Raw genomic sequence first — 26,744 nt, 5'->3', positions numbered from 1 at the left:
TTCTAGCTCACCCAGTAAGAAATGGCAGCAAATGTGGGAAAACCATACGTCACTTCCCTAATGATGAAAGTTCTAGCAGAGACCCATGGCCAAGGAGTACGTCAGATAATTGGCCCTTAGGGGCACCAAATGAAGTCTCATTAAACTCTGGGCCCAATCAGCTTCAGCCTATTTAGCCCAAGTCCCGACCAGGCAACAGCTTAGCCCTTGATTCACATATTCAACTCAGACGTCCGTCTGCTCTAACAGTAGGGTCATCTACAAAGACCCCACCAGTTAACTTCTTGGCCAAGTTGCTGCCCTCAGCTAGGCAGAGTTGAAACTGTGGCATGCAGAACCCCTGAGAAGCTTTGTTCGAGATTCAGATTCTTAGGTCTTACTGTGTGGAAATCTGGTCCTCTGCAACAAGGTGGTGCTAGGGGAGCTGTATTTTAGCGGATTCTCAATATAGACCATCTACTGGATAGGAGTTAAAGTGCAGGTTAGGCCAGGGGCACCTGGGTGGCTCAGTTGGTTAAGCATCTGACTCTTGATTTCAGCTGAGGTCATGATCTCAGCGCCTTGAGATCAAGTCCTACATCAGGCTCCACGCTCAGCCTGAATTCTGGAGATTCTCTGTCTCCCTCTCCCTCTGCCCCACCGCCTCTGTCACCCTTTCTGAAGGAAAGAAAAAAAGACAGACAGAAAGAAAGAAAGAGTGTATGTTAAAGCCGATGTATTCATCTCCACTTGGGACCAGACATCATTTTTCTATTTCTCCTAACTGCTTAGAGGAGAAGCCATTTTAACTTTACCTGTTAAGTTTTGATTCAGTATTGAAAAAGATATTCTAAATGAAGGATCTTATATGCCACATAACATGTGCTAAATGGGTTGGTTCTAGTTATAGCAATGACACAAGAAAGAAAACTCAATGAAGAAAGTTTTGAAAAATAGAAAATTCCAAAGGCAAGTTTGTTATATTAGCCATATAGTGTCTTAGGTTGCCGAACAGGAAAGAAACTAATGGATGTTTTGGGTAATGCTTGTTATTTGTATGGAAGTCTAAATAAGTACTGATTTAGAGTCAGAAACACCAAGTATGGTCCCACTTGGAGCCTTCATATAGAAGTTTTCTTTACAATAAACCTTTCTTTGTCTGGAGGAACAACTACTTTTATAAAACACTTCAGAGCTGACTGAAAATAGAACAATCTAGTTAGACAGATTTCAATATCAACTACAACATTTTCTAGTTCTGTTGCCTTTGGAATGCTCCTGAACCTCTCAGTGTCTGTTTCCTCATTTTTTAAAAATAGAGGCAATAACAGCTAATCCTAAGGTTTAGGGGAGGTTAAGCTGCTGGGATGTGTGTAGTGGTTGATGCATTGGCACTTGACAGGAGTTGGCTAGTAAATATTGTCACAGTGAAAAGGCAGAAGGGAACAAGGGAGAAGTCACACAGGCAAAAGCACCTGGGTGGCTCAGTTTGTTAAGCATCTTCCCTCAGCTCAGGTCATGATCCCAGGGTCCTGGGATCAAGCCCCACATCAGGTTCCTTGCTCTGCAGGGAGCCTGCTTCTCCCTCTCCCTCTGCCCCTCCCCCCTGGCTCATGCTCTCTCTCACTTACTCTCAAATAAATAAATAAAATCTTTTTTAAAAAGTCACACAGGCAAACCTATGTTTGGACAGAATACACACACACACACACACACACATATACATATATAGATAGATAGATAGATATAGATATATAAAGAAGGTAGAGGGAGAAGTATAAGCTGGTTGATTTTGAAAGGAAACTAGCGCACCTCACGTTGTGTTCAGTAATACAGATATAAGTAGTGAGACTTGATAAGTTCCAAATGAACTTGCCCAAGTCCACGTGGTGGCCTTTCTAAGGAAGTCCAAAAGATCATTGCTTTCTGTGGTCTTAAAGAGTATGGGCATGGACCAGCATTAGGGTCAAGGACAAGGTAAGAAGTCAGGAGCCCTGAGTGCTAATTCTGGCTCAGATTCTACATCTATAAATGCAAGGAACTGCATTTATATTAAGTCCTGTTTCTGAACAAAAATAAGGTACCAGTGAGTTAATCAAAACACCTTCCTCCACATTATTATCAGATCTTTACCAACATGACAGGGAAGTCTTCCTTGTATTAAGGGACAGATCCAGAGGGGCAAAGTGATTTTACGCCAGGTCACACACCTGGAAATGGAAGAGCTGGGTTTCCAATGCAAGTCTGTCCTACACTGTTTCCGACACCTGTGCTGATACTCTGCTACATCCCCTACCTTTTATACATCAGCCTTCAGACTATCACTGGTGTTTAAGAAGTGAGACAGGAGAGAAGTGTAAGCTATGAGATCCCCACCTCCGTCTTCTTGCAGTCAAGGTTAGACTGCCAGGCTTACCAGACACAGCAAGTCCTCTTTGGAAAACTTCATACATTGTCTTGGCATCTGAGTAGTAGTAAGATAGTGGCTCGTTGCTCTTCTGGCTAGCGCACTTCCGTGCCCCACCCTAGGACACAAGACCAAGTTGAGGCCAAGCCTGACTCTCTTCCACCCTTTCCAAACCCTTATATTGAATTGAAGAGACCATAAATCCTGAACATTGAGCTCTTTATTATTCAATTAATTTTTAAATCCCCAAATTGTAGTATCCTTACATTATAGAAACCCAGTGACTGTCACAGTTATGTTTTTGGCAATCTCCCCCAACCCCTATAGGCAGACACACATACACATGTGGAGAGAGGAGAATCATAGTATGGTTTTACGTTGTAAAGATCACACCCAGTTTTAACATCTACCAAGCACATACTATGTGCCAACACAGTGCAATGATTACTATAGACACAAAGTGAGTTATGACCAAACCTTTGTCCATCAACATCTCATGAGTGAGAGACTTTGGAGTGGAGGTGGGTGAAAAGGACAAACACACAACTATAATATTGTGATGTACATGCTGTAATGAAGGCATACATTCTGGGAGCTGGTCATGCTACCCATTCTGTATTAAGTAGAAAGGTGGCAAAGAAATAATACTTCATAGGGACTTAGAAGATAACTAAGCATTTACCAGAAAGTTATGGTTTGGTAGAGGGGAGGGAAAGAAGAACAATTCAGAATGAAAGAGCAACCTGAATAAAGACACAGAGACGAAAAGACACATTGCAGAGTCTGGTGGGTGGCCTCTGACAGTCCTGTAGAGAGCAGGGTATCAGAGGAAGAGGCAGTAGCTACAGATGTGCCTAGACAAATCAGCTGGAACTACAGGATCAGGCCCTGATGAGGATCCTGGGGCAGCAAGACAAGCTACAACATGGTCTAACCCTCCAGCAAGTCTAACCTACAAGTTAGTCTAGAGAGGACCAGGAATCAGTGAAATAAACATTCAAAAATGTAAGTTACTACTGAGATAAGGGCTAAAGGAGGACAGGGTAACATAACACAGTGAGAGCTCTAACTTCGTCTAGAGCATCAGGGAAAATTTCCAGATGTCACATTGGAGTTCCCTGTCTAGTAAAGGTGTCAACAATGGAGTTCCCTGTCTAGTAAAGGAAGATAGCGTCTTACTGTTGGTTTACGTAGATGGGCTGACGAAGAAGGAAGAAGGAAAGATGATTCAGACTCAATGAGAAGAGATGCATTTTAACTGAGATAGAGCAGGAGGGGAAATAGGAAAGGGTGTGTGTGTGTGTGTGTGTGTGTGTGTGTGTGTGAGGGAGAAGATATCTAATAAAGAGACTTGTTGAGCTTGAGTGCCACTGAGATAGTCTGGTACTGGAGAGAGATCAGAACTAGAAATTCAGATTTGGGTGTTGTAACATTTTAGGTACAATTCTAAGTCATGAGAGAGGAGGGGTTTTTCTCAGCTGAGAGGAGTTCACAGGGATTGGCATACTATAATCTAGGGCCATATCTGCCTTGTCACCTGCTTTTACAAATAAAGATTTATTAGAACACAGTGTGCTCATTCATTTATGCATTGTCTGCTGCTTTCAACAGCATGAAACATATTGTCTTCATGTTACAACAACAAAGTTGAGTAGTTGCAAGAGAGTCCACACGACCTTCAAAGCCTGAACAATTCAGTCTGGTCAGCACAGGTTTACCAAACCCTGCCTTAGAGAATTGAGAAAGTGAGAATGAAACTCTAGATGAGGGGAGAAAAGAAGCTGAGTGACAAAGACCGTTTTGGAATTAGGAAGAAACCTCACTGAAAGATAGTTTGAAAGGAGTTCTAAGAGAAGAATTCTCAAGTCAAGTAAGAAGAAGGCTGAAGGAGAAATCATTGAAATTTAAAGTTAGGTCATGAGTGACCCAGAGGAGTTTGGGGGGGATGGTCAGAGTAAAGGTCAGATCTCAGTGGGCTGAAGTTCAGGAAAGGAAATCAACAGGTTACTCTTAAAGAACTCTAGTGGGGAAAAGGAAGATTAAAAGGAGGTGGTATTGAAGGAACAGGATCAACGCAAATGAGGAGGCCAACAAAAACCATGAAAACAACCTCCCAAAAAAGTGTTAGTGGTGGAGAGTGGATACAACTTGGAGTAAGATTCCGGGGTAGAGGAAAGAAGTTCCTGAAAAGTTCAGAAGAGGTGAGCCTTATAAAGGAACAGAAATGCTCTCTTCTCTGCAAAGGACTGAACATGAAAGATGATAAAAGAACGTTCTGGAAGCTTTTCCTTTGCTTGGAGATGTAGGAAGCTGATTTCCTGAAAGTCAGGGAATTGAGGGGAAAAAATCCCACTTCAACCTCCACCAGTTTTAAGACTGGCTATTAACTCAAAGCCAGAATTTAACTCAAGGAAATAACTTCTTTATCCTTCTCAGATATTGGGTATTTTAATGAAAACGTTCTCCTACCCCCAAAGCACTGGCTCTATCATCTAGATCATAGGTCAGCAAAATTTCTCTGTAAAGGGCTAGACAGGAAAAACTTCGGGTTCTGTGGAACACACATGAACTGCTTTTCTTTTTTATTTTTTTTTAATGTATCTTTATAAAAATGTGAAAACCATTCTTAGCTGGCTAGTTGCTCATTAAAAGGTGGATTTTGCCCATGGGCTATAGTTTACCAACCCTGATCTTGATTATTGGCTTCATAAAATCTACCTGTGGTTTCATTTTTATTACAAAGCAAAGTACGCCAGTAACTGAAGTCCAAATTCGTAGATCTTCTGGTGATTACTAACCTAAATGGCTTACTTTCACCGTAGATCCCTTCCCCTTCCCAAGTTATCCCAAGGTCTTGAATTACACTTCGTGCTTGAGCAAACTAAAAAGAAGATTGGCAAGTTACCTCAATTCCCACTGACTGGTTGTTCAAATCCACAAGAGGCAAAACTGGCTGAGGTCTACTGACCAGCCACAGGAAGATGGCGACTCCGAAGGTCAGCATGCAGACCAGTGCCGGGGTTGGAAGTGGGGAAAACAAGAAGTTAAAGATAAAAAGCATCTTTGTGGATAGCAGCAGGAAGTTCAAGCCTTTAAAAAAAAAAAAAAAAAAAAGAGGAAAGAAAGTTAAAGGAAATGGCTGAAATTTTTACTCGATAGCTGTGTTTATAAAGGGACCCCTCCCCCCCCCACACACACAGACACATACACAGACTTCTAACCCTCCAAGAAAACAGGGCTGGCCTTCTCTAGCAAAAGAATTTCTATTACTGTTTGCTTTAGCAATGTTGGAAATCACAGAATGCGTTCTCCACTCCTGTGACTTGACTGTCCTTCCACAAGGACAAAGGAAGGATCAAAGGAAACAAATTAATTGTTTGCTCAACAATTTTATGAAATGACTGCCCTTCTGGGGCACATGGGTGGTTCCATCATCAAGCGTCTGCCTTTGGCTCAGGTCATGATCCCAAGGTCCTGGGATCGTATCCTGCGTCAGACTCCTTTCTCAGTGGGAAGCCTGCTTCTCCCTCTCCCACTCACCTTGCTTGTGTTCTCTCTCTCTCTTTCTCTGTCAAATAAACAAAATCTTACAAAAAGAGAGAGAGAGAAGAAATGACTGTCTTTTTATTTTTGGCCCATGGGGCCTAGAAGAAGCCCTTCTGCATCCAGGCTAAGCTGGTAGTCAGATACAGACTAAGCTAGGCACTCTAGAGACCCTCCCCTGCCCAGGCCAACTGAGCATCAGGAAGGACTGTTCCCGCCTGTATTTCTCTAGTATAAAGCAGAAAAGGGAACATCTGTAGAGGTGACTCAACAGAGTTTAAAAATCAAGCATTCTGCATGAAGGACATTTCCTGCTGTTCAGATGCACCTTGCTCATTGCTTTCTTTTTTAAGCACTGGGAGAGTCTCAGTGAGCAACATCCTGTCAGCTTGCTTTGTCCAATGTCATCTCCTCCAGAGAAACCATTTTTACTGGAGGCAACGTTGGCCAGGTTCACAGGAAAAGTGTTGGAGAATGGATCCGACCCTTGGTAGCAAGTGAACATTGAAGATTTAGGCCAGGAAGAGACCTCAAGGAACTGACACCACAAAGGTTTTCCCCAACCCAGATTTTCCTGTAGTTTCCAGCAAAGTTCAGCTTCAAACTGCTCTAGTCGCAGGAATTAGTATCCGGGCAGGTCCTAGGAACTTCCTCTGGTGGAGGCCATCTCTTCCAACCCTTGCCCCAAACTGCTTTCAGACTGGGCTGTCTGCATGGATCATGGAATTTAAATCCAACCAATGTCGTGAAGTAGAATTTTAGAGATGAGAAAAATTGAAGCTCCCAGGGGTAATGTGACTTGTCCAAGTTTACTCATCATTTCCCACTGCTGCTTCCCCCATTGAAAGCTACAAAAACCACAGCTCCTCTTTCCTCACGAGTCTAGCTACAGAGTTCAAGGAAACTGAACCTGTCTGGAACCTTATAGACAACAGCAAAGGAAATTCAGAAGTTGTGTTTTTCAAAGTTCATCACAGTGCCCTACAGAAAAATATCTCAGAGAGGAGGCCAAGTGTTCCAACTTAAAACCTAGAGAGCAAAGCATGCCTGATAAAGAGTTTGATAAGAGCAAGATCATAGCTGCCTGAGAACTTTGGGGCAACTGCCATTAGCCGGCATCTCGAACTTTCTCCATGAAGACACATACTTCCCTCTACCCTAACAAAGTGGGGGGGGGGGGTCTGGGAAATGTGTGTGGGAACTGGAACGGGACAGTCAGTCATCTTAGTATTCTTCCGCTCCATGACAGGTTATTACCTGAACTTGGAGCCGTCCCTCTCCATTTTATGGAGAAAAGCTGAACTTCCACAGACTGGGATGACTGTCCCCCACTCCTTGGTTTCTTCCACATTGTGTTTAGGAGAAGAAAAAAAAGACACAACAAAAACAAAAGCGAGGCCCCATAAGGGCTAGGTTACCTAACAATAGGAGCTACTGTGACCACCTGCCAGGATTCTGAGCCGGGAATTTTGGAATCCAGCCTCACCTGGATTAGTATGGTGAAGTGGCATGTCCAGGAGACAGAATGTGTTCAAGAGCCAGCCCTGTAGGACTTTGTTGTTCACCAGGTGGGGAACAGGGCGGCCCCAGGGGGAAATTGTGAAATTGAGAGTGGGTAGCAGGCGCTCAAAGGAGGAGAAACCTGTGTGGTGCTGCCCACCCTACACTCCCATCCCTTTCCCTCAGCCTGGCAGTATCTTCTGATCTGAGAGTCTCTTCTCTGTCCTAATCACACCTTCAAATTAAGAGATTCTTACCTTCACTCCCCTTCTGGTCTGTGGGAACAAATTGTCACACTAAGGACTTTTGCTGTCTTCTTGCAGATTTACATTTTAATAAGGGACTTTGCGGGGTGCCTGGGTGGCTCAGTGGGTTAAGCCTCTGCCTTCAGCTCAGGTCATGGTCTCAGGGTCCTGGGATCAAACCTCACATCAGGCTCTCTGCTCAGCAGGAAGCCTGCTTCCCTTCCTCTCTCTCTGCCTGCTTCTCTGCTTACTTACGATCACTATCTGTCAAATAAATAAAATCATTAAAAAAAAAAAAGGGGACTTTGCAAACAATGTCTTCAAAAGAGGGTCTCAAGGTGAAACTGGTGTTTGAGGGGGTGCTAAGGAGGAGAGGGGTTGAGGAGCCCAGCAGGGAGCAGGAAGGGAAGGGAAGAGGGAGAGAGAGCCCATGAGCAGTCTAAAGGCACCACCTGTTATCACCCCCACTGATTGTTACCGCTCGGTAATGGGAGCTCAGGATCACCAGACCATCAGATTTTTTTCTCCCTGGAAAATCTAGAACGCTGAATTTTTGTGAAACCTCAGTTTTAACTATTGGCTCGGTTAGTAAGTCTGGTATGAGACAAACAGAAAGACATCTGGCTTAGTCTGGACCATGGTCTGTTCTTGCGTCCTCCCTTTTAGACCTGTTCCAGTACACTGCCCACGAGTGATGAGAGGGTCTACTCTGTAACAGACAAGGGAGATACTTACAAATGTCAGGTGGGCAGTTCCAGGAGAACAAAATACCTTGCTTACACTGGCAAGGGATTTTATTAGCAGAAGACACTGAGGGATGTGTCTACTTGACAACTAAAATAGCAATTTGCAATGGCAAATTAAGTAGTCAGTTCAAATACGATCATGTACAGAATTTCAGATGGTTCCTTTCTGCTTCTCCACATTTTTTTTTAATTGAGGTGAAATCCACAGAAGGTAGAATTAACCATTTTTAAAATGTCCAATTCCATAGCATTTAGTACATTCATGATGTTGTACAACCATTGCCTCTAGTTAGGTCCCAAACAGTTCCATCCCCAAAAGGAAACCAAGTGCCCATTAAGTACTTACTCTCTCCTCCCTGCAGCCCCTGGCAACCATTAGCTTTACTTCTATTTGAATAATTTCTGACAAATTCTTAATATTTCATATACATGGAATCATGTAATATGTGACTTTCTGTGTCTGACTTTTCTCACTAAGCATAACATTTTCAAGGTTTATCCATGTTATAGCACATGTCAGTGCTTCATTTCTTAGGGCTGAGTAAACATTCCACTGTGTGGAAAGACATTTTACTGATTTGTTCATTGGCTGATAGATATCGGGGGTGTTTTCCCCCTTTTGGCTACGGTGACCAGTGCAATGAACATTTGTGTGCAGATTTTTTTTTTAATTTTATTTATTTATTTGTCAGAGAGAGAGAGAGCAAGCACAGGCAGACAGAATGGCAGGCAGAGGCAGAGGGAGAAGCAGGCTCCCTGATGAGCAAGGAGCCCGATGTGGGACTCGATCCCAGGACGCCAGGACCATGACCTGAGCCGAAGGCAGCTGCCCAACCAACTGAGCCACCCAGGCGTCCCTTGTGTGCAGATTTTGTTCTGAATACCTATTTTCAGTTCTTTAAGGTAAATATGTAGGTGTGGAATTACTGGGTCACATGGTAATTTTACATTTAACCTTTTGAAGAACCACCAAACTGTTTTCCACAGAGGTGTACCTTTTTACATTCCCAAGAACAAAACAGAGGATTCTGGTTTCTTTGTACCCCACACCAAAACCGGCTATTTTCTGGGGTTTTGGGGCAATAGCTATCCTAGTAGGTATGAAATGGCATCTTACTGTGGTTTTGATCTGTATTTCCCTAATGACTAATGATGTCAAGCATCCTTTCAACGGCTTGTTGATCATTTGTGTTTCTTCTGTGAAGAAAGGTCTGTTAGAGCCCTTTGCTCATGTTTAAATTGGGAGGTTTGTCTTTTTGTCTCTTTATATATTCTGGATACTAGTCCCTTATCAGATACATAATCTGCAAATATTTTCTCCCATTCTATAGTGATCTTTTCACTATCTTGATAGGCTTTTTAACACATACATATATCTTGAACCTTCTGATGCAAGTGTCAGAAAGGATTTGCAACCATGCATCATGTCACTCTCTCACTGTTCAGTTGGGAGAAGCTGAGGGCCCAAGAGATGGTACAACCTTTGGGCTCCACCACTACTGGATTTAGGAAGCTCTGGTTAGCATTCTAAACTCTAGACTCTATTAACACTTCTGGATGCACTCAAGTAAATGAGAAGAAAAGCCACCATCTCTTTTGTCACGTGTCTTATGAACCTGAGCTACAGTTCTGGTTTGGGCATTTCACAGAGCCTCCAGCAAACAGTTGATGTGGTGGCTTTTCCTCCTCCCGCCATGTTGTTATTTGGGAAAGAATGGGGTAGGGGAAAGTGCAATGGTGGTAAAGCTGTGTTACACTGTACATGGGAGCTTCTGTTCCAGGTCATCTAAGGATGGTTGTGCAGGCCACAATGTACATTACAATGGCCCCAGGTGGAAAACCTCCTCTGCTTTTTAATATGATGATAGAGACATGCCATAACCCCATACACCAGGATGTCCCTTTGTCCCAGTCCTTCCCCTGGAAGGATGCAGTCAGTCATCTCCTAGCTCCCAACACATTTAATTCCCAAGCTAGCTGAAGGATACCTTCTGCCTTAACCCCTGCTTGCCAACTCCCAGGACCAGCCTCAGCGTCTAGGTTTGGATCACTCCATATTCAGCTCTGAGTTCTGCTCCTCTGAGGATCTGGGCTACCATTTCTTCATTAAGTCTCATTTTCTTTGAACAAAGTCCTTACATGGACCCTTCTACTACTCTAGTTTTTGGTCAACTATGTTTATTGCTCTGAAGCTTTCAGGCTATCCCTTTAGCCTGCAAATAATGCTTGTCGTGTAGTCCCTTTCCTTAGAAAGATTTTATTTCTCCTACATGTATTCAGCTCACTAACCATAAGTCAATTCCCTTAGAGTCTCTGTGTTTGATCTTCCCTTTGCCTGAAACTCTGTTCCCCAGATCTGAAATGGTTGTGTGTTATAGGTTGGGCCTCAACTGAAATGTCATTTCTTCAGAGACTCTCTCTGATCACCCTATTTGATATGGTCCTTTACACTCCAATCACTATCACAGAATCTTGTTTTCTCTTCTCCACAACACTGTTCGCTATCTGAGATACACCAGCTCCCTTATCATCTGTTGCCTCTACTGAACCGATGTTCTAATCAGAACAGGGATTTTGTTTTGTTCACCTATGTCTCCAATGCCTACACCATGCCTGGCACATAGTTTGCTTTCAATCAGCAGTTGTTGAAAAAAAATTACCAGTTTTCTGGTTCAGAATTGTCTGTCTTAAATACTCTCTTGTTAATCCCTTAGTTATTCCCTTAGTAAAGCTCCCATTCCTAAGCTCCCAAACCTTATATCATCCAAAGTCACTCTAGCCAATCTTGAGATGGGCACTCCCAAATCAATATTTACCACAGCACTGGGTTAGGGAAGGAAGAGGGTGAAAAGGATGTATTTCTAACACGTATCAAGGACTGCTCAGGAGGAGTATAATCCTCTGAGCTTGAAAGAAAATACAGGATGAATCTTATCGAATGAAGCCATTTACAATAGTGAGCAGGAAATCCAGCCTAGAAATAAATAATTATGGTTACCCTAGGCTTCTGGAATTCAAAGAAAAATAAGGCAAATTATCTTCATTTTTAGGCCTGAAGAATTCATTATTTTCTGTGCAAAAATGAGATACAAATTTCAATTATGAGCTTTTGGGGGGAAAAAATCTACCTTCTAATTATCCTATTTTGTATTTAATTGGTTTCTCTTTAATTGGGCTCAGTCTGTGGTGATAGAGAGCTCATTAAAAGAGAGATCAGAGTCCCCAGGTTCTTATACTCAGCTGGCTAACATGTTCTTCTGTACCGAATGATGTGCTTTCTCTTAGAGACTAGGTTCCAAGGCTTCCCAACTCATAATGACCCCAAAGGGGCCTGTGTGTGACTTAGAAGGCTGTATATGAAAGTCTGGCCTTCTTCGTTGGGTCCTAAGTCACCAACCCAGCCCCCTAAATTCCTGCTGCCCTCAACTTAGGAAGCCTCCATCTCAGATCTTTACCACATCATCAATATTTCTAGACAAATTCCAAAGTAATGGCAAAAGATCAAAAGAACATTACAAACTGGCAGCCTTATGAAAATAGCCTTTTCCTTAATGAATGCAACAAACATGAAACAGATAAACATTCCATTGTAAGACCTAAGACCCTTCACCCAATTTCCTCAGACACTGGGACTAAGGGCTTTTCACTTTTTCTTGCACCAGTTTACTCTTCTGCATCAAATGTAGTTTTCCTCTATTAAGATATAAAAGATAACATAATTTGAAATGATTATCCATTTCACAAAACTTTAACAGAGAAAACCTGGATATGGAAAAGCATTGACTCCTTAAAAAAAAGGCAAGTCTTAACTCCTCATGCCATTTAAAACGATGCAGCCACTCTGGAAAACAGTATGGAAGTTTCTTGAAAAGTTGAAGATAGAGCAACCCTATGACCCAGGAATTGCATTACTGGGTATTTACCCTAAAGATACAAATGTAGTTAGCCGAAGGGGCATGTGCACCCAAATGTTCATAGCAGCAATGTCTACAGTAGCCAAACTATGGAAAGTACCTAGATGTTCATCAACAGATGAATGGGCAAGGAAGGTGTGGTGTGTGTGTGTATATATATATATATACACACACATATACACACACATACATATAATGGAATACTATACAGCCATCAAAAAACAAAATCTTGCTATTTACAGTGACGTGGTTGGAACTAGAGGGTATTATGCTGAGTGAAATAAGTCAACCAGAGAAAGATGATTATCATATGATCTCTCTGATATGAGGAATTTGAGAGGCAGGGCAGGGGTGGGGGAAGGGAGGGAAAAAATGAAACAGGATGGGACCAGGGAGGGAGACAAGCCATAAGAGACTCTTAATCTCAGGAAATAAACTGAGGGTTGGTGGGGGTTCAAGGGGGAGGGATAGGGTGGCTGGGTGATGGACACTGGGGAGAGTATGTGCTATGGTGAGTGCTGTAAATTGTGTAAGACTGATGATTCACAAACTTGTATCCTTGAAGCAAAAATACATTATGTGTTAATAAAAAATAAAATAAAATAAAATAATGCAAAGTTCAAAAGGGTCAGCATTCAGTTCTATCCAAAATAAAATATGTTGTCATATTTCCAATTTAAAAAAAAAAACAGCTGAGAGGGATATCCTAAAAACCCTCTAAGGAAAGAAGAGGCAATTAGAAGCCATGAAATAATCCAGTAAGGTGACCAGTTAACAAATCAGTAGCCACAAAGTCAATAGCTTTCCTTGATTTCATGCAAATAACTAATTCAAAAATAATGGGGAAAATGTCATTCACAGTAGCATATTAATAAATGTGTAGACTCATTTTAAAAAGTTTAGATCTGAGGAACATAATAAGTTTTGAAAATTGCAAATCATGCTCCAAATAGTCAAGGGGACCCCATATTCCTAAATGTACCCAAACATTTAATGCAACTTTAATAAAGACCAAAGGGAATGATTTGGGAATTAAAAAGTTAATTCTAAGGTTCACCCAGAAAAACAAAGCTTATTATAAAGAGTCAGAAAATTTTTGAAAAATAATAGGAATTGGGGGTAGGGGGACAGAGTTAAACATTACCAAATTTGCTTCTATAGAGCTAGAGAAGTTTTCCATTGGTTGTGAATAGACAAAACTATGTAACAAAATAAACCTGAAACTCCCAGTGGACATAATATCATATACTAAATTGCATTTCCAATAAGGACAGTTTTTTTTTTCACTTAAATAAAAGTATCAAGACAACTGGCTAGCCATTCAGAGAGAAGACATAAAGTGGATTACTACTGTCTTATTCCTACAATAAAAATAAGTTCAGGATGGATCAAAGATTTAAATATAAAACAATGACAACCCTAAGAGTATTTGGGGTAATTTTTTTATAATCCTGACGTGAGGAAGATTCAAGACAGGCACAAAACCTAGGAGCAATAAATGGAAACACTGGCAAGTTTGAGCCATAAAAATTTTTTTTAAAGATTTTATTTATTTATTTGACAGAGAGATCACAAGTAGGCAGAGAGGCAGGCAGAGAGAGAGTGGGAAGCAGGCTCCCCAACGAGCAGAGAACCTGATGCGGGGCTCGATCCCAGGACACTGAGACCATGACCTGAGCCGAAGGCAGTGGTTTAATCCACTGAGCCACCCAGGCGGCCCTGAGCCATAAAATATTTAAAAAATATTTGCCCTGCAGGAAAAATACCAGAGACAAAGATAAACGGGGGCAAGTATCAAATACTGTCTAAAGAGCTCATTTCCTCAATAAGGAAAACTCTAAAGTCAATGAAAACCAAAACACAACACAATAAAAAAAAAAAAAAAAAAGGTCATGACTAGAACATTCACAGCGAAAACAGATTGTGGTTGGAGACGCTCTTGGTGGTGACCGGAAGGACAAGAGGAGGCAGAGGGAAGCTACACCCCTCCCCCCATTTCTTTCTTGAGTGTCTTTCAAGGGCTGCTTCTGGCATATGGAGGTGGCCCTTGGAGCCCCACAGCAGGATTTCAGCCTGTGTCAAAGTCCCACTCCCTCATCTTTGCGAGTAGTTTTAAAAGTTGCAAATTTAAAGAAAAGGTCTTTTCCCCACCCATGAGATTGGCAATGAGGAAATCGTGTAAAATGCACTCTTAATCAGGGAAACGTAAATTTGGGGCAGCCCCTTAGAGATGCGCCCGTTGCCTTCTACCACAATTTAAAATGTGTGCCCTTTGGCCTAATGACCTTCGAGTAACTTATCCTGTAGAAAAACATCAGTTCAGGGGCGCCTGGGTGGCTCAGTCAGTTAAGCAGCTGCCTTCACCTTAGGTCATGATCCCAGGGTCCTGGGATCGAGCCCTGCATCGGGCTCCCTGCTCAGTGGAGAGAGCCTGCGTCTCTCTCTCCCTCTGCCTGCCACCCTGCCTCTTGTGCTCGCTCGCTCTCTCTCTCTCTCTCTGTCAAATAAATAAATAAATAAATACATCTTAAAAAACAAAATCAAAACAAACAAAAAAAATCAGTGAATATTTTAATATTCAGTAAAATACATCCCAAATGGCTGTGTAAGGTACTGGTTCGGGGTGGGGCTCTGAGTCAGAGTACTTGGGTTCATACCCTGTGTGATCAGCTTCCTTGTGACCTGGGTTAGATAACCTCTCTGTGGTTTCTTGTTTGCAGACTAACAATGATAATATCTTCCTCAGGACTAAATGAGTTAATGTGCCTGTAAAGTACTTAGAAGAGTGCCTAGTGTATAGGCCCAGACACTTGGTCTTACGTTCATCGTCATTACCTCTATAGGATTGCTTATAATGCTGGAGACCAGGAAAGCCTCCCTTGGTAGACTAGCCACATAAATTATAGCATGTCTACGCAGTGGCACTCTTGGCAGGCAATAAGAATAAAGCAGACCTGCTTTATAAGAATAAAAGCAGGTCTGCTTTATTCATATCAGTGTGTACCTATGTGGAAAGAGCTCTATGATAATCGCCAAATAGAAAGAAAACAAAAAAACAACTTGGACAAATGTGTATGTTTTTGTGTTTCTGGAAGTATATTCCTCATAGGAAAAGACAGATGGAAGAGGAGAAATCATTAATGGATTTTCCAGAAAGTTTTGAGTATTCAGTAATTAACCCAAAGATATTTAAGGGCTTGGCTGTATATTGGCATTGTTCTAGGTGCTGGGGATCTCCCAATGAACCCCCCCCCTTGGGGGTTTGTATTTTATTGGCGAGTTTGATAACAAGTCTGAACAATTATGAGCTTATATTGTATATGGACGTTTAAAAAAATAGAATCAGGAAAGAGGATTGTGGATAGCAGGGGGGTAAGGTTTCAAGTAGGTCTCATTGAGAAGATAACTTAAGAGTATACACAGTTTAATCTGAAATATGCATGTTTCAAAAAAAAATGAGCATAAAAACCAACAACTCCAAATCACCCCACCTCTGACCGAGGCAGCTGACTTAGAAAGTTTTGTCACCTTGGTTGGCGGCATTTCGTGTGAGTGCACCCAAGAGCACAGCCTCAGCCCCGTTTTGGCAAGTGCAGCCTTCCCACCACCAAAGCCACACTTCAACACACGTGGCCTTTTCAAGCGCTCACATTGTATGCAATGCTTTCAGCCACAGAGCAAGCCGGTTTGAACAGCAGCTCTGGAGGTAGGTTTTCATTCATTTCTTTAGCAGTTAAAGAGCTAGAGCAAAGGTAAATGTTGGATCATCGGGGCAAACAGAGCCTCAAAGGTCATCTTTCGACACTTACTGCAAGGAGCCGAGAAGACAGGCTGTCATAAGAGGGCACCCTAGGTGCTCAGACAGGCCATTGCCTATATTAGCTTTCTCCAGCAAAGCAGTGTCAAGCTACTGGGCACAGCACCATCTCTGTCCATCTGGGGCCTGGCACCCAGGACACTCTGTGGTATACACACTAGGCAATGTCCCCAGGTAGATGAGAAAGGACCCCCTTATCTCCACAGGATCATGCAGGACAGGGAAGGGGGATGGCATTACCGAAGGAGATCTCTTAAAACCCAGAGGGTAACTGAGCGGTCATTTCCACACCATGGAAAGATTCCATGAGTGCTTAAATAAAACAAGAAAGCATTCTCAAAATCACACATCTTGCTCTCCCCAGCCCAACTGCTAGGCCATACCCAACAACTCCAATATGTAAGGCAGCTGGCAGGGAGATGAGAAAGGGCTAGGCTTGAAACAGGATTCCTGGCCCACAGACAAGCATACCATAAACCATGAGGTCTTCAGCGCATACGCATCAGTAAGATCTTTGTTGCTGAACCCCATGGGAAAATCTCCAGGAACCAGAGTTCAGGAGGGTTGTACAAATCAGAGCAGGATCAGTTCTATCCTTGGGTTTGGGAAGCTTCCTGTGACTCCATGGACACCTTGGCCATGGGGGTTCCCAGACAGAGGCTGCCTTAGCCTTCAAATTCTACTGCACCCAACATGGTGCCTGAGGTACAGTGGGAAATCCACTGGGTGCCAGTGAGTCACTTTCCCTGTTCGTTCACCAGTGGCACAGGCTCAGAGAAGGGAAGTGGGGAGAGGTATCTGCTGAAGGAAACAGGTTGCGGAATTCAGTCTCGTGGTGACATGATGTGCTCCTATCCACAGGGTGGGGCATAGGTGGCTGACCCCTCCTCAGAAATGCCACTGCCAGAAGCTACGTGCCCTGGCATGGGCAACTCTATACAGCTTGACCTGAATGAGCTCAAGGGCCACCGATTCTGCAAGCATTAGCATATACTACGTACCAGGCTCATATATCACACTCAGACTTCATAGTCTTCTAAGAGCTAAAGCCAATTCCCCAGCTAGTAAACAAATGCACCATGTCATATACCCCAGACTTGGGAGCATCTGGTGGACTGGAGAAGTATGTGTGACAAGAGATATATTGACTCTCTGTATTTTATTTATAAATTTACATATTTTAATAAGGCAAAGGTCTTAGACCAACTGTGTGCCCAGCATTCTGCCATGTACAGAGGGACAAATACTTAAAAGATATACCTCTTGTTCTCTGGGGATTTATGGGTCTGTTGAACACTGAGAACAATTCTAGAAGGATTCAGCAAGTGGGGCTAGCTAATAAATCTGAAGGAGGGAGAGCCTAGAGTCGACTGGAGTAGATGGAACACTAGACTCTCAAGGATATGTGGGTTTTGATCCTGGCTTTATTGCCAACAGTTTCATTTCCAAGGTCAGTTAAGGAGGATTACCCCACCAATTAAGCCAATGGCTGTTAAGTCCCCAACTCTGATTCTAACCAGAGTCTCTGTCACCAAACCATCTTTTTCAACTGTTGCCTGCAACTCTCCATCCTTTTTTTTTTTTTTAAATGGAGAGACAAGTTACCACAGTAGGCCAGATAAACTTAAGTGGAAGGTGGCAGGGAGGGCAACCACGAGATGTGGGGGGAGAGGTAGAGTATGGCTCGAGGCACTAATATGAGACAATCATCCTATCTGGGAAAGGGAAACAGTGAAGGGCTGTTTCTGATGGAGGTAGAGAATCCATCTCTGGTTGAAAGGGTGTGGGGAAGGAAAAGCCTCCAAGAAGGCTGGGGGAGACAATACCCGGGGCTGGTGGAGACACTCTTTGATGGAAGTCATTTCAGCTCACCAACACCAGCAAGGCTTGTGGTGCCAGGCCTTGCAGTTGAGCTGAGTGGTATTTAAGAAAAAACCCTTATTACATCAAATACCGAAAGCCTCTTAACTCAGTTTGTGAAGATAGCATAGGACAGCTGAGCCACCCATAGCCTGGTGGCTGGCAGTGACAAATCCCACCAGATCTCAGATCAACATAGTCCCCCTGGATCTACCATGGGGCTTCCAGAAAACCACGGCCCAGCAGCCCTACTCTAAGGAAAACCTTGACTCAGGAAGCACCCCCAAAGGTTTCCCAAGCTTGTTGCTGTCCGAGTGGATGATGGGACAAGTGGGGTCAGGAGAATCAGTCCCAGAAGTCCACTGGACTTGATAAGAGAGCTTGTAAAGAGATAGTGTGGACAAAGTGCTAGGCCCCTGTCACCCACGCAGGCTAAAAGCCCTGATGTACAATGTTGTGAGAGAGGCCTTCCTGCTTGGACTCCTGCAGAGTCAGCCCTCCTGCCACCTGGTCTGCCAGTGGTCAGGGTCACTGGAGTCAAAGTGCAAACAATTAGCTTTATTGCCAATGGTCTCATTTCCAGCAGCCAACTTTCAAGGCCATTGCCTGTTCGGGCGCTGGAACAATGTTCCACCCCTCATGTGGCACAGGAGATAGTTACATAATGTCACTGAGCGCCCGTTTCCCTCAACTGCACACAAGAAGAGACAGGTGACAGTTCCTTCTTAAAAGGGATGCTGCACACTCTCCCCTCGAGTGCACTGCTGAGTACATGGGACGTCCTTGGGAAGACTGGCTCCCTTTCCCCCTCCCACTTTCCCCAGTGTCTGACTCCTTGTCAAGTATCAGATGTTCCATCCTGAGGCTTCCTGAAAGAGAAGTGATGATCATGACCTTCATTCTATAACTGCCCTCCAGCTTACAAGCAAAGGTCTTAACAACTTCTCATTTCTATTTAAACAGAGGATGTCTTGTTGGAGAGGGCACCGCGTAGCCCTGAATTCTGACCCAGCTCTCTCCTCCAACCCTAGCCCACCCCTGTATCCTGTCCTGCAGGGACTCACAAACTCGCACCTCATAGGGCAGACTGACCCACGGAGACCCCAAGATCGGCTACCAGCTCCCCCGAAGAGAGACGAAACCGTGACCTGGCCGCAGCTATACAGGGCTGCTTGACATTCCAAACTCCAAAACTCATGTATTTATTCAAAAGACATGGATTAAGAGCCTGAGACATGTCAGGCCCTAGGTTTCCAGGGGAAGAGTGAGTGAGAGAGTCCTCTTTTGACTCAGATGCCTCGTCGCCTACAGGAGAGAAAGCCCTGCATGCATTTACAGCAGAGTGGGACAAGAACAATGCTGGCTGACTCGGGGCTCCTGGGGACAGGTCATCATGCCTGAGAATCACCTCGGGTTGCACACCCATTGAGGGTCAGTGCACCTGCTGGCCAACAATAGGAGATCGGCGGGAGCACAACCCTCATTCCTGGTTTCTCACCGGCTGCCGGATCCTGCCCCAAGATCACCTGCCTGGAGGTAGGACGATTTTGTGCCCCCCCCCCGCTGGCACAATTCATATAACATCATTCAAAATGAACAATTCTGTGGCATTTAGTACATTCACACTGTTGTGCAACCACCACTTCTGTCTAGTCCCCAAACACTTCTGTCTCCCCCAAAGGAAAGCCTGTGCCCATTAAGCACTCATTCCGCATTCCTCTCCTGACCCCAGCACCACCTGTCTGCTTTCTCTAAGGAATTGAAGTGGGAGGGTTCTTAAAAAAGAGGTTTCTCCCAGTTTCTAGTTCTTTGGTCAAGGCACTAAACTAGACTCACCTGGAATTTTTTTTTCTTTTCTTTTCTCCTTTTTAAGATTTATTTATTTATTTGTATGTGTGTCTGTGAGCGAGAGAGAGAGAGAGCACAAGCTGGGGGAGGGGAAGAGGGAGAGCAGACTGGACGCAGGGCTCCATCCCACAACCTTGAGATCATGACCTGAGCTGAAACAAGAGCGGGGCCCTCAGGTGACCGAGCCACCCAAGCACCTCTAGACTCATCTGGAATGGAGACAAATTTGCTTTCTTCACTACAGGAGCCAAAGTTCAAATTCCAGTTTCAACCTTTTCAGAGCGTGTCCAGTTTCTTTACAGCTAAGCCTCAGTTTCCCCATCTGTGAAACAATGAACCTATTTTGCAGGACTGTTTAGAAGATTCAAAGATAAACTCCACACCCCCCCCAAAAAAGTCCTAGCACTGCCCCACAGAAAATAGTGAATGAATGGAAGCGGTCATATTTGCAGCTCTAGAAAAATGTCCCCAACTGAAAGTACTAATACATAAGTGAACTCATTATCTTCCCAGGTCCCCACGTAGGAAAATCTTTGTACAAATGCGATTTTCTAGAAAATCTGAAGAAAGACTAACTCCGCACAGGAGTGGATGCAGCCTGGTTTCCAGTAGCACACGGACTACACCTTGGATCTCTGTTTGACCTTGGAAAGGTCCTTCGCTTCTCTGAACCTCCTCAGCTGTAAGATGGTGAAACCATCCATGTCATAAGCTTGTCTTATGGAAATGTTAAGAGCAGCTCTTAGGAGCTGGTGCTGACCATGGCTCCATCTTCCATCTTTTCTTTCCTTCTCGGACCCCGAGCTTCCCTATAGAATCTGCGGCCCCCACTGTGTGTTTAGCACTTAAGCATTCGATGATACTCTGATGTTATAGTCAGTGCTTTTGCCCTCAAAGAGTTAGAATATAGCCTGGGAGAGAAGACTACTTTAGGTCAGGACCTAGAGAAATACCTGGCTGAAACATTCTGTTTGGACTGGAGTGTGTGTGTGTTTAAATTAACTTGGAATGTGTTTACCTGGGGGTACACCTACCTTGCATTTTGCTAGAACCCCCACCTTGCACCTTATTACATATCATCTATTTAACTCTTTAATCTGCCTGTTTTATAAGTATTTGTGGCCTTTGATTTTTGTTCTCTTCATTGTGCCAGGCACACAAGTGATGTGTGCAAGAATTTTTACCCTGCCTCTTCCAAGACTATTCTGTGTTCATCTCAAATACTTATCAGTTGGAGGGGACCCTGACAGAGTTACTCTCGTGCTGGAATAGAAAGGGAGGGGTCAAGTGAAATCAATTATTCCATTTTTTAAAATTTTTTTACTAAATCAATCTTTTTAAAAATTCAATGTTACTACTTTTAAGACTCTGCGACTGATGGAAAAGACCAGCCACCTACATGTTAGAGCTCCAGATTCAATCTACCTTTTCAAAGCACCCAGCAGATTAATACCCATGCAAGGTAATAAGCCCCAACCAGGGAGCTCCTTCCTCCAGCTCACTCTCTGAAGGTCCTTGAAGTCCACCTGAGATTCAACTTGTGGCTCTACCCATGAAACAGAGCTAAGTTCATCCAGAAACCATCTATCCTCCACTCATTCATTACCTCTCTCCATAGAAGGAGCCAATGTTCACAATGAAAATTGAAGAGGTCTCTCATGTAGTCCTCCTCCCCCAAGAGAGGCAGGAGAAGGAAAGAAAATCCAATCCACCCCCCCACACACACATTCCTCCTTCCCTTCGTGCCTCCTGGTAAGGAAGGTTTAAAGGTGTCCCTTAGAGATCTGAGAGAAAGAGAGAGAGAGAGAGAGAGGGAGCACTGACACGTGCCAGGGACCTGGCAGGCTCTAGATGGGCTGAAGCTGGGGGTGAGGGTGCCCCTTCAGCCTCTGCCCCATGCTCACCAGACCCCTTGCTAAATACCCCCCCCCCCACCAGGACGCTCCCCTTACCCTGTGAGGGGGGTGCATTTCTCAGAGCTTCCTCCGAATGGGGTTTCCTGGCTCCGGGTTCTTCCTGGCACAGAATCCCTGGCCCTCTTCCCTCAGCCCCGGTTCCTCCAGGGACCGGCTGGCTTCAGAGCATCCCGGCAGGCAGGTGGTCACAGCTCCGAGTGTCCCCCACGGTGCCCTGCCTGAGCTGTCCGGAGTCAGGCCATGGCCGGGCTTTCTAACGTGCTCAGGGACCTCACTTCCTGGTTTTTCTCTCACAACTGAAAGTGGAAGCTGTTCTGGCCAGGAGGAGAACAGCCGCCCAAGCTGCCCTGGCTCCTTTTCAAAGCCTTAACCCCTAGCCCTAGGGCTGAAAAGAGCCTGCCGGCAGCCCACAATCACCTTTTGCTCCGGGGTCTGACTACCGTGAAACCGAGACCAAGCAAGCAAACAAACTGCACGACTGGAGGAGCCCCAAGCAGATGGCCTGTGCCGGGAAGGGGACATGGCTCCCCACTCGACTCCCAAGGGCAGGGAGCGCATCCCTCCGATGCTGGGGGCACCCTCCTCCAACCCCTGCGCCTCCCCACCCCCACCTGCCTCAGTCCCCAGGCACTTCCAATAAAGTCAACAAAACAAGCAAGTCAGGAACCACAGAACAGAACAGAGGCTGTGTTCTTTTCCTCTGACCCATCAGCTCATCCCTCTCATACCTCAAAATATAAACCACAAATCTAGTCCGCTGCCTCCCTCACCTCCCCCAAATTAAAAACTGGGGCCTTCTGAAAGGAAGGCAACAAGCATGTACACCGCGCCCTGTCTGATTGATCCCACATCTTGCAGCTTCTGGAAAACCCACTGTACCCACGTGAGCCGGTAACAGGAAAAGGCAAATCGCTTCTTAGTGTTATTATGAAAATTGTTCTGAAGCTGGAGACCCCCTGGAAGTGTCCTGGAGATTGGTCTACAGATCAGGACCTGCAGGAGTCTCGCCGGACTCGCCTAAGGCTGGGACCACAGAAGGGCACGAGAGCTTCTTAAATTTGGAGGTCGAAATCATGAGTTCTCTTGCTACCTCCTGCCCCCCACAACCAACACCCCAGAATGAAGCAACACTTTCTCCAGCCTTAGTCACTTCAGAAAGGCTTATGTTAAGTTCAGCATGGTCCTGGCCCTTTAGCAGAGCTAGGTTAGGACTCATTCTCTCTATAGGGAGGAGATCCTAAATACCTCCAAACTAGGGGGAAAAAAAAAAAAAAGCCAGGGTGAGCTATGTTGCAATCTCAGAGATGGCAGCTGATCCCTTGGCCTCACAGGAGCCCACTTTAGACATGGAAGAGAGACTAAGTATGGGAAGAGGTGGTTAGCCACCCTGCCGATCTATCTCCTGGGTCATCTCACAGCTGGAGGGAACTTGGCTTTGCTTAGTTTCAGGAGCTCATTCCTTTAAGAAGCAGCTCCCTCCAGCCTAGAGCAGACTAGGTGTCAAGTTTCAGCTATTCTAACACCCAGAGTGCTGGCTTCTTTTACCAGCTAAATGAAGAGCTTGGAGTGAGAGGAGCTTTTCCGTTTTTTTCCTGTCTTCCTTCAGGACTGGATGCCCAAGTTCAGAAGAAGAAGTACCTGGATGTCCAAGTTCAAAAAGTCCAGCTGGAGTCGCATTCCTATTCTATCCTAGGTGCACATAAGTGACACTCCCAAGATTTCAGGAAATAATGGAAGATTTTGGAAACACACGAGAATTCTGCATTAGGCGGCAGCAGCCTAGAGGGACAGACGGATCGGGACTCTAATCTCAGCCGTACCACCTCCTAGGTAGGTAGCCCAGGGCATGCTGTTGAACAGCCCCAAAGCCCTTTATTCACCTGTGATACGGGAACAATACCACCTGCCTCACAGAAGGTGGCAGGTGGATGAGGAAATGCAGATCACACAGTCACACACCTAGTATAGACTCCAGCACCCAAGACAATGTCCACTAAGTGTTCTCTTCCCCTAGTCCCTTCCAAATGGGATTTGCTGCCATCAGCAGCTGGCAGACAGCCTTTGTAACCATCCTGACAAAGTTTTGAATGAAAGATGGAGATAGGCAGCTTGGTTCGGTCTCTAACCCTTAGTTAAGGCTTTTAACTCTGTGTTAGTTTCCATTTAGTGAAATTAACAACTTTCTCTCCCAGACCTACCCCCTGCCAGCTTTCACATAGCCTTGCTGTCTCCAACCGCTTTCCAACTGGTTTCTCCTTTGCCTCCACGCAGGTCAGCTGAGGTTACTACTTAATCAAGTGTAATCTCATGTTGGAAAAGAGCCCTTAGACCGAGAAGAGACCTGCATCTCACCTTCCCACCCCCCCGTCCTTAGCTGTCCCATAAATGTATAAACTTTAGAGTAGGGAGCGTTACTGCATCTTACCTTGTAAGAATACGCTCACTTGCTGCGTCCAGAAAATGCCCCCTCACGGCTGGCTATACCTGTTCATTCAGACACCTCTGCCCCTTCCACAGCTCCTGCAACAAGACCACATCTGAAGCCAATGCGTCCCATCCCAAGAGTGACCCACAAGCTTCCCTGGAACCTTTGAACCTATTGCGATAGAGGTTCAAAGGTAGAAGTTACCTGTTCAAACACATTGGAGTAACCTCCAACAGCGACAAGCATAGAATTTGGTAAAAGGTTAAAACCGAGATTGTTATGCAAGGGTTGAGGAGGAAGAAGAAGAAAGACAGCCCTCTGCTCCAAAAGCTGATGTTTAACAAGCAAAACCTTTATAAAGCCCATGAGTTGAGGTTGAGAAGAACATGGGAAGGCACCTTGATTGGCTCAAACTATAACTTTAAGAATCGGATAAGCAGAGGTCTGCATTTCAAAACCAGACTCCTGCTAGAAGGGGCCAGTGGCCCCTGCATAATTAGAACATTTCCAAGACAACGAAATAAGTTGAATCATTCCAACATCTAGACTGAGGGACAAGCCTACCTGGGCTGTATTTAGAATGCAGAATCTCGGGGAGAATTCACCTCCCACAGTTTAGCAAGGCCCTTAAAGAAGCACATTGCTATTACATCACGGTTCAACCTCTGCTCTCTCTTTCCATTTTTTTAAAAGGTATTATTATTTTTTTTCTATTTTGGAGAGAGAAAGTGAGTGGGAGGAGGAGCCGAGGAAGGGAGAATCTCCAGCTGATTCCATGCTGAGCGCAGAGCCGAACGCGGAGTTCCAGCTCATGACCCCGAGATCACGACCTGAGCAGAAACCAAAGAGTCAGACACTTAACCGACTGAGCCATGCAGGTGCCCCTCGCTCTTTGCATGCTGAGGTCACTAGTCACCATTTCTGGTTCTAAAATCTTCAAGACTGCAGGGCACCACTACTCAACAGAAAGGAAAACAAAGAGACTCACTACTCAACAGAAAGGAAAACAAAGAGACTCACAGACTGTGTTGAGTTTTTGTGTTATAGGTGAGGGTACCAAGGCCCTTCAGGTGAAGGAAATCACCCAGAATTATACAACTAGTTCGTTGTGAAAGCGACACCTGATCTTGGCCCCACACAGTCACCCCAGTGCCTTTGCCCGGCTAGGATTCTGCTTCATTGACCCGTGTTCATTTAACCACCCGCAGACATCAGACACTTGACCGCTTTCTGGATCCTGGGCTGGCAGAAATAGGTGGTCATGCTGCACTGGATTTCTTCTAACTGTGTTCAGTCAGTCAACCAATGTCATCAAAGTCAGAAGCCAATATCTCGTCTTGCAAACTCCTGTGTGAAGGAGGGGCTGTTAGTCGGCCAGATTCTCATCCGGGTCTGAGGCGCATTAACTCTTTAAAGTCATTTCATGGCACACAGCCCTAGTCTGGCCTCAGCACCTGAAGAAAGAGGGCTTTGTGAGTGGTAACCAAAGGACATACAGTTCTCTGAGAACCGGGGACACCAGTTGGACTCATCTGGCTGGCCCCCTGCCAAGCTGTGTTCATTAGCAACCTACCAATGCCAGACCTGGTAGAGGAAGACGCTCCAAACCAGGGGTTTGTAGACTTTAGCGAACAGCATGGGCCCCTGGAGAGCTTATTACAATACTGACTTATGGGCTGGTGCCAGAGCTTAGGATTCCCTAGGCCTGGGTGAGGGCCTGAGAATCTGAATTTCTAACAATTCCAGGTGACAGACACACTGCTGGTCTGGGAAACCCACTAGGAGCAATGCTGTACCAAGCCACCCCTTGGCCTCTCGTGAGCCCCACTATTGGAACACCATAAGGGACTGTGTTTGGGGGGTAGCCCCACAGTGCATTTATACAGCTTCCCCCAGTTTAGAAAACGTTTCCACTATTATCTAACAAACCTGTGAGTTATATGTGGGGACAGCACCTTCAGCACCCAAACCTTGGGTATCTGTTGGGGCCCGAGACAAGAATGTCTTTTGGCCCTCCCAGTAGACCTGCCAGATGATTATGATTTGTGGTATGGGGAACACTTCCTTAGGAAGGATTTTAGCCAGTTTTGACTGCTAATTCAAGTCTTTAGAAGTCGGGCAATGTGACCGAAGGAGAAAGAGCAGAGCCCTAGGGCTACAGGCGGAGTCTACTCAGGTTAACGTATTAATGGTGGCTCAGAGAGGATGGAGGCGAGACGCCCCACTCTAGAAGGGCTGTATGGCAGGACAGACATCGTGATGGCACGTGGACACAAATAAGTCTGCAGGGAACTGACCTTTAGCTTCCCACATGGCAGAGCTGACTTTGAAGTTTACCCTTCTACTGAGATGTGAAAAGGAAGGGGCAAAGTTCCTTAAACTCTTAACAAGGGTGCCCTAATTGCCATTCCAATTATCAGGATTCCATACCCACCCTTCCCTTGGTTATCTGACGTTTCAAAAGGCTTATGGCACTCAAAGTACACCTTTTCAGGTAGCAATCTACGGTTCTCATGGCAACTCCTTTCTGAAGGCCTTCAAGGG

General features: G+C 44.8%; 1 protein-coding gene across 5 annotated transcripts in view; it reads right to left on the bottom strand.

Annotated features, from left to right (window-relative positions):
* The window catches only part of ACSL5 (acyl-CoA synthetase long chain family member 5), a 44,323-nt gene extending 19,987 nt beyond the window's left edge, over window positions 1-24,336 (bottom strand). Inside the window, exons 1-3 of one of the 5 annotated variants that reach the window (XM_047702417.1) lie at window positions 24,201-24,336; window positions 5,292-5,476; window positions 2,396-2,504 (exon numbers count right to left, since the gene is read on the bottom strand). In XM_047702417.1, the coding sequence (XP_047558373.1) occupies window positions 2,396-2,504; window positions 5,292-5,447 (265 nt within the window). In that variant the 5' untranslated portion in view covers window positions 5,448-5,476; window positions 24,201-24,336. Of the gene's footprint in view, window positions 1-2,395; window positions 2,505-5,291; window positions 5,477-7,186; window positions 7,275-7,347; window positions 7,371-21,811; window positions 22,212-24,200 lie in introns of those variants that run through there. The other 4 variants (XM_047702418.1, XM_047702419.1, XM_047702416.1 and 1 more) reach the window with 4 other exon arrangements.
* Window positions 24,337-26,744: the final 2,408 nt, after the last annotated feature.

This window comes from Lutra lutra, chromosome 14 (assembly GCF_902655055.1).
Source record: "Lutra lutra chromosome 14, mLutLut1.2, whole genome shotgun sequence".
In the NCBI taxonomy this organism is placed as follows: Eukaryota; Metazoa; Chordata; class Mammalia; order Carnivora; family Mustelidae; genus Lutra; species Lutra lutra.
The sequence above is the reverse complement of the archived record's forward strand: the minus strand, read 5'-3'. Positions and strand labels throughout refer to the sequence as shown.